The sequence below is a fragment of the Carassius gibelio genome, chromosome B2 (genome assembly GCF_023724105.1).
Source record: "Carassius gibelio isolate Cgi1373 ecotype wild population from Czech Republic chromosome B2, carGib1.2-hapl.c, whole genome shotgun sequence".
In the NCBI taxonomy this organism is placed as follows: domain Eukaryota; kingdom Metazoa; phylum Chordata; class Actinopteri; order Cypriniformes; family Cyprinidae; genus Carassius; species Carassius gibelio.
This window is the reverse complement of record NC_068397.1, coordinates 6,100,918-6,108,948: the sequence shown is the minus strand read 5'-3', so window position 1 is coordinate 6,108,948 and position 8,031 is coordinate 6,100,918. Positions and strand designations below refer to the sequence as shown.

The following is an 8,031-nucleotide window of genomic DNA, read 5'->3' as shown; positions in this document are numbered from 1 at the left end:
ATTGAAATTTAAAGGGTGACTTCTAACCAATATATGAGTTCATGATCTATAATAATGTTTCCTCCAGTGGAAAAAAATACCTTCTAAAGTGCATCTAAAGCTAAATTACGAAAAGGGGACTCATATTTTAGCTAAACGCAACAGTTTGAAGTTAAAAACGCAATGATGACTTAAATACTGAACTTGTGTGAATTATTATGATGTGGTACATTGGGTCAAAATTAATAGTTCCAAGCACTTGCTGAATAAACATTTCTCAGAAACAATATGCTGCAGTGAAATTATTTATAAAAGTTTAGTTGAACCCAGCAAACCTGTAAAGTAAATCACTTTCAGATACAGTTACTCACTGTCATAGTGTTGAAATATCATATTATGAATTGGTGCGCACTATCCATAATTCTAAACAGGTTGTATTAAAAGTGTGGGAACAAAGATTTATTTAGCATTACATTAGATTTATCATCAGGTGCTGTTATATAACATTGCAGTTATGGATGGGATTGTTTGAGGTCATCTGGAACTGGTACTGAGTGCAAAATATGATACAGTTGTATTCACAACCAAAATGTATATACAGTAGCCACAGATCCCTCTTACGCTATGAAAGAGCAAAGTAGCAATATTAGAAAATAAAATAAAAGAAAATGCATTTTTGAATTAGTATTTATCTATCCTGACGCAACTATTCCTTATGTATAGTTATCTCCTCATAGGTCTCTCTGAGTAACTGACTATGATCTAATAGAAGCCAGTTCAAGATAAAATTCTAGAACATAACACAGAAGACACTTTTGTGAATTATTTTTTTGTTTATTTTAAATAAACAAAAGTGTGGAAAATCTGAGTCCTTCTGTTAAACTCCTATCAAAAGCCCCAAGGACCTGAACTTCTGGCGCTCAGTGTTTTTTGTGCATCACGCCGATGGCAGCATCAAGCTTTGAGGATGCTTCTTCAACAGCAGGGACTGGAAAACTCATGAAGGGAAAGAGAAATGCTGGAGGACAACACACTGCGATCCGTACGAGGTCTTGGAGCTTCCAGCACGGTGACCCAAACACAGCGATTTTAAGATTTCAGAAGTTTTCTGGCAAACCCAGAGTCTGCTCCTATTGCGCATCTGTAAACTGAGTCTGAAAACTGCACACAAACCATCTCCACTGAGACCAATGGAGCTGAAGAGCAAACAACTTCAAAGTCAAAACATTTAAAATAAACTTCAGGTAATCAAGCAACTTAAGAATGCACTTGATGGCTTCTTCATAGCTTCATTAGATGATCAATCCAAGCTTAGATATTGTCATATTCATTTCTGTAGGCTATTAATTTTTAATGCATTGATTTTTTTTGTTGAGGTGTGTGTATGTGTGTGTGTGTGTGTCTATGTGAATGATTGGCAACACACTTCACGTTCGTGGAGCAGTGATAGATGAGTGAAATGCACAGACACACTTTGGCCGAGTGTTGAATGAGGAGTGCTGTCTCAGAGGGGGCGTGGGTGAGTTTGGGCTTTATAAACGCAGCGAATGGGCTTCAGCACGGAACACACTTGTTGAGTGATCTGTAGGAAGACAGTCTGACGCGAGCCTGACACACCTAAACACTCCGTTCGATCGGAAAATGACGACGGCGATGATGAGAAGATTTGTGCTGTTCGTCTGCTTGTTCTTCACAGTCGTTCAGTCCATCACATGCGAGGCGAACAGGATAGATGTGCGCAAGAAGCACGAAAACGACGTGGCGCACCACAGCTCTGCCACAACAGCAGGTAACGAATTATATTTGAACTGAAATTAATAGAACATCTAATAATTTAAGCAGCGACCAGTATTTAATGTTTCATTTAATATAATGATAGTTACAGTATATAACAAAATCTAAATATTTGCACGCGTCCACATATTATTATATTAAAAAATAATTATATAAAAAAACAATAAATAGTCTAAATATTAATTTAACCAGCAGCCTAAAACGAACATTTATTATTCAATTTATAGTGACGGTGTACAATTATATTCAGTTATATCAAATTATAATTACTTTACATAATTATATTAAATTATAAAATAGGTATTTTTTTATTAAAATGTATAAAGTATAGTCATTTAACCATCAGCCTAAATGCAGCATTTAAAATCATATTATATAATGACAGTTTTCAAAGTTACAGTTAATGTTACAGTTACTATTATATTATAATGCATAGCTGCATATATTGTTATATATATATATATATATATATATATATATATATATATATATATATATATATATATATATATATATATACATATATACATACATACATACATATAAGTAAATCTATTTTAATTAAAATAATTTCAAATATATTAATTTAACCATCAGGCTATATCCATAATTTAATATTCCATTTAATGTAATGATAGTTAATTTTATCCATGTATCCAATGTTATATTATTTATGAATTAATAATGATTTAACCAGCAGCATTTAGTATGATAGTTACAGTTTAAAACATAATGTGTATAGATACTTATAAGCAGATTCTTAATTAAGTATACGATTAGATATATTAAATATTATTTGTATCAACTAGATTTGTAATGTTATACCTGATCTTCTTAATTTGAGCTTTGTATTTTGAATCTTTTATATTGCATTTTTGAAGGCAATGTTTAAATGTTTGTGCATGTGTTCCCCTTGATAAAACACCTGTTTGGCCTGAATTCACACACGAATTAAGACATTTTACCATGCCTTCTGATGGTATTTGATTGTTTACTACTGTTCACATGATGTTAGATCGTTCACTATGCCACCCAACGACGTGTTGCTTTTCACACGTACTGTAATCAGGCCAGTATAAACATGCTTTCCAAACACAAAGGCTTCTTTTCTTCTCTGGGATTTGCAGCTACCATCGACGTCACTAATGAGGCTTAGAAGAAAACCGATTTTTTATCATTTTTCCACGCACAGTCTCACCATTCACTAGCCTGCACTCAACAGCTCCAGTGAAACGCTCATTATTATCGTCAGGCGTCTCATGTGAACAGGCTGACGTCAAAATCTACCCGTCTCTTTCAAGTGCCACCTGGGTTTCTTCCACTGTGGAATGATAAAATGTGAACTCCCTTAAAAACACGAATGCTTAATGCGTCCTAATTCAGTGCATCTGTGCATCCCAACAGGAGCGTGGAATCAGGAGAAGCCAAAGAGACTCTTTGCCAGGACTCGCTATCTGTCTCAGCAGAGACATCATGTGGTGGTACGTTCCACACATCACACCGTCTCCTTAAACGTGGACCCTAATACAACAAACCCAGCATTGTTCGAGTGGACTAATGCACATCTGTCCTTTTGCAAGAGCAAGAATATAATATTCCTTCTTGGAAATCGAGTTAATCCTTTTTACATTAAAAAGCAGAACTGTATTAGTTGTTCTTTACTCTGTTTATTCATTTCTCATGAAAATATGTGTCCTCCAGAGACCTAAGCCCAGGCCTGAGGCGGTTTCTCCAGCCCAGACTCCAGCGAGGCGCTGCGCCGGTCTGATGGAGAGCTGCTCCCCGCTCACTCCCTGCTGTGACCCATGTGCCTCCTGCCACTGCAGGCTCTTCAACACCATCTGCCACTGCTGGAGACTCGGACACCTCTGCCCCAAGAAGACCTAATCACCCCAGACGCACGTATATGGATCGGTGCTTCTCAGCTGCTTTCACTTTAGCTCTGCACATTGGACATCAAATGTTGTTTAGCGTACAAAAACAAAGTCATGGAAAGTTGCTTATTGGTTGGTTTATAAGTATTTCTTGAAATTTGATGGTATCTCATTCCCAGCTTTCAACAATTCACCATATGAAGCCATTTTTGTTTGTTTTTTGGTGATGGCACATCTGTCTCATTTGACTCGCTTCTACCAAGATTGTGCCAAAATACTGCTCGAGTTTAGTTGCATACTTTTGATGTTGAAGGAATATTCTGTACAACTGGCATAATGTTGATTACCACAGAAATGATCTCATTTTTGCTTTAAAACCAGCAGAAAGCACTCGCACCACTTTAAGTGAACAAGGCCAATTTTAAAAACAGAAATGTAAAGCTTGTGATTTAAAAAAAAAAGTTCCTACATCATTTTTTTTTTTTTTAATTGAAGCGGTGAAGCTGTTAAAATAATTTTTATAGTCATTTAAGGTTTTAAAATATTTGTAGACAGAAAAGTTTAGTGAGTGAAATCATATGAAAACAAATATTGTCATCATTGACAGATTACCATTTTGTGAATTGTCAGTGTAAAACAAAAAACATGCTTTTTTTTAAAGAAAGAGTTTCAAAGTGGAGATTCATATTTGTGGTAATGAATGCAATGCAGTTGAATCTGGAATATTTCTTTAAGAAAATAAAGAAAGCATTTTGGTTACTCTTTACAATAAGGTTTCATTTGTTAACATTAGTTAACATGAACTTAACAATGAAAAATAATATTTATTAAACTTAGTTCATGTTCCTTTTTATCAAAATCAAAAGTTATTATCTGTTAATTTTATTAAATGGACCTAACAAAGAACTAACAAAGAAAAATCCCCCACAACCCCCTCTTGCTGTAACAAATAGACTGCTCATTATTAGTTCATGTTAATGAATGCATTACCTAACTATAACTAATAGGACCTTATTGTAAAGTGTTGCAAGCTTTTTTTCTCTTGCATTTAGCAAATACTTGTTCAGAACAGACCTCCAGGTCCACCATATATAACACGCATGCAGCTGTGCACCAGCAGGATTTATACCTGAGCTTCTACACACTCTCATACTGCTATAGCATGCCATGGATCATACATGACATTTAACAGTACAGTGAATGTTTAACACCCATATGACTAGAGTTATTCACTCTCTTTTTGCACCATGACACTAATATGATTTATTAGCTGACTGGAGTTGTTACTACAGTAAACTCTTGTAGAATTCAAGTTTCATTTTTTTGCTGTTATCCTCAATATTTTTCAACCCTTGTTAAGCAAGGGGCATATACTGTTTAACTTGTACAGAATCAATGTAACAGTGCCTAAAAAAGCTCATTTTAGGTGCAGTAAATGTGAATCTAATGTTATCCTCATACTGTGATATTTTAATAACACGTTTTAAGATGCTCATTTCTACTGTGATGATTCCACTGTCATGTTTCTGATTTCTACACACATACACACACAGGCAAAATATGTGGATGTCAAGTAGATACTAATGTGGATGAAAAGCTTCATTGAGAAAAGTTGTCATCATTATATATTTCTATCCACTGTCAGGTCATATTGACTGAATATTATTATTAGAAAAGAAAAAAAAAACACATTTACAAACATGTTCAGTGTGCTTTCTTTGTATAATAAAAAACATTTAGAACTGCATCATGGGAACTTTACTTTCCTCTAATACCTTTTTAAGTGTTTTAAACAAACAAACAAACAAAGTAACTGAGTAGATGAATTTGTTTCTTTTTCTGAACAGATTTAATTTAGCGTTATGTCACTTGTTCACTAATGGATCCTCTGCAATGAATGGGTGCCGTCAGAATGAGAGTCCAAAAAAACATCAAAATAATTCACAAGCAGTGAATTAGTAAGTAATCAAAAACCTGTGTATTTGTAATTTTAAAAAAAAATCCATTATTAAAACTTTTTAAACTTCAAAGCATTGCTTCAAGCTAAATTACTTAGTACTTAAAATACTTAAAAGTCCTTTATCCATAATATTACTTTCTCCAGTGAAAAAGTCATCTTGTCTGAATCAGAAGAAAAATATGCACAGATCAAGCACCATTTACAAGTGAAATCAGTCTAGAACAGTTCTAAATAAACATGTCGGTGGATTTTGATGTGAGGAAACAAAAGGGGATAGACTTTTGCACTGCAAGAAGCATTTGAATGGTTTATGGACAATTTATGGATGGTTTAAAGTTAATATGCATTAATGATGTATTTGTTTCTTACAAAATTGCAGCACTTGACAATACATTAATTGATGGACTGGAGTCGTATGGATTACTATTGTGATGTTTTTATCAGCTGTTTGGATTGTCATTCTGACGGCACCCATTAAGTAACTGTACTGCAAAATTTCTCCCTTTCTGTTCCAATGAAGAAACAAACCCACATCTTGAAATGCCTGTGAAAATGGTCAGCTAATTTTCATTTTTGGCTGAAATATTTCTTCAAGCTATTTGCAGTTTGGTTTGGTGCCAGGACTACACAGTAAATCTCCCTTGCATACTATTTACGCAGAGCTTGATTCATTACAAGTTGTGGTGTGTCTTCAAAGACGAGGGAATGTGTCCTAGTGTTGAACTTGTACATAAGAGTCTGTGTGTGTGTTGCATTGCATTATTGCATTATTGGAGATGAGAAACAAATGAATACAATTCTGCAATATCAGATATATATTTTATTTTATTTTTGTTTGTAGAATGCAAAGCTAAAGTCAGTTAAATATAGATGTTAATTAAACTAAAGATTCTATAGAGGTGTTGATAATAGGGGATGGCATTCAAGCATAATTTTAAGCAGTTTTGGTTGTAGCAACAGGAATAAGAAATCTATACTTACTTGTTTTATGTAGTAAACTTAAGTAAAGGTTTATATTATGTTGTAAGTATGCTAAAATACATTTATTCAGTACACTATTTACTTATTGGTACTAAATTGATCTGTTTTAATTTATAAAAGTGTAAATTTAAGTGTAGCACAGAAGTAGTCCACAACTAGTTTACTTTTAAGCTTCTCAAATTTACTGTAAACTATAGTAAACTTAGGTATAATATAATTCTTCTCAGCCCATTTTTAACTTATGAAAGCACACCCTGATTTGTGTAAGTAAACTTTAATGGATTTTATAACTAAAGTATAGCTGTAAGCATATATATGATATTTCTGTACTTTAAGTATATTGTATACTGATACTTTAAGCAGTCTGTCTGAGCTTCATTTAGTCCCACATGAAATCTTAGGTCTGTTGAACAGAGACTCCTCTCTGTCCTTATTTTGGGGTTAAAACACAGAGGGGATAGAGCCTCTGCTATTGCTGGCCCTATGGGCTTATATCAGATCGGTCTTTAACTGCTTTTAGATCATCTTTTTTTTGACTTTCAACACATTGTAAGTTTCCATCATAATTTCTTTTTAAATGTGCTATATAAATAAAACAATATCTTGAAACTTATTTAGATATTCATTTTTATAAGTTATATATGCTTTTAACTGTACTTTAAGTAGACTTTTCTCAAGTATATCTTGATTAATACTTAGTCAACACTTATTTACTTATTAACACTTTATTTTAAGGTTACAGTGTAATTAACATATACTTTATGGTTAGAATTAGGGTTTGGCTTAAGGTTACTTGCATGTAATTATGTATAATTTATTGTTATTATAATAGTAAATACATGTAACGTAACAAGGACACCTTAAAATAAAGTGTAAGCTAATTTGTTATATCTCTGATAAAAAGCAGTACTAAAACTAGAGTATTTATTTTTTAGTTATTATTAACTTATTTTTAGTTTAAAAGAACTAGTAGAGGATTTACAATTTTTGGTGTATCTTTAGTTGTGTCTCAATAAACAACAAATCTGCTGTTTATAAGCCTAAAAGTTAGTAAGGTAGTTGCTAAGTTTAGGTCAGATTAAGGGATCTTAAATACTGACATGCAGAATAAGGCATTGATATGTGTTTAATAAGTACTAATAAACAGCCAATATGCTAGCAATATGTGTGCTAATAAACATCTAGTTAATAGAGAGAATTGGTCTTTGAACTAAAGTGTTACCAAGCTTTTTTTGTTTGTTTTATTTTATTTAGTTTTTAAAGGCTTGGAGAGAGGCCCATTATGACATCAACCAAGAAAGGGAGGAAAGTACCATAAAATGCTTATTCACTTTGCCATCTATCATTGTTCCGTAAACTTTTTATGAACCCTTGTTAAATAAGTGCACTTTCATTGTGAATATTTACAACCAGCCATCCCTGAGACTTTTACGAACTACACAA

The 8,031-nt window shown here is 33.3% G+C and overlaps 1 protein-coding gene across 1 annotated transcript; it reads left to right on the top strand.

Moving 5' to 3' along the window:
- Positions 1–1,472: 1,472 nt before the first annotated feature.
- On the top strand, positions 1,473–5,142 carry asip2b (agouti signaling protein, nonagouti homolog (mouse) 2b). Its single transcript, XM_052548361.1, has 3 exons — positions 1,473–1,768; positions 3,178–3,254; positions 3,475–5,142. The coding sequence occupies exons 1-3, from the start codon at positions 1,621–1,623 to the stop codon at positions 3,658–3,660; spliced, it is 411 nt and encodes a 136-aa protein (XP_052404321.1). The 5' UTR covers positions 1,473–1,620; the 3' UTR covers positions 3,661–5,142.
- The last annotated feature ends 2,889 nt before the right edge of the window (positions 5,143–8,031 follow it).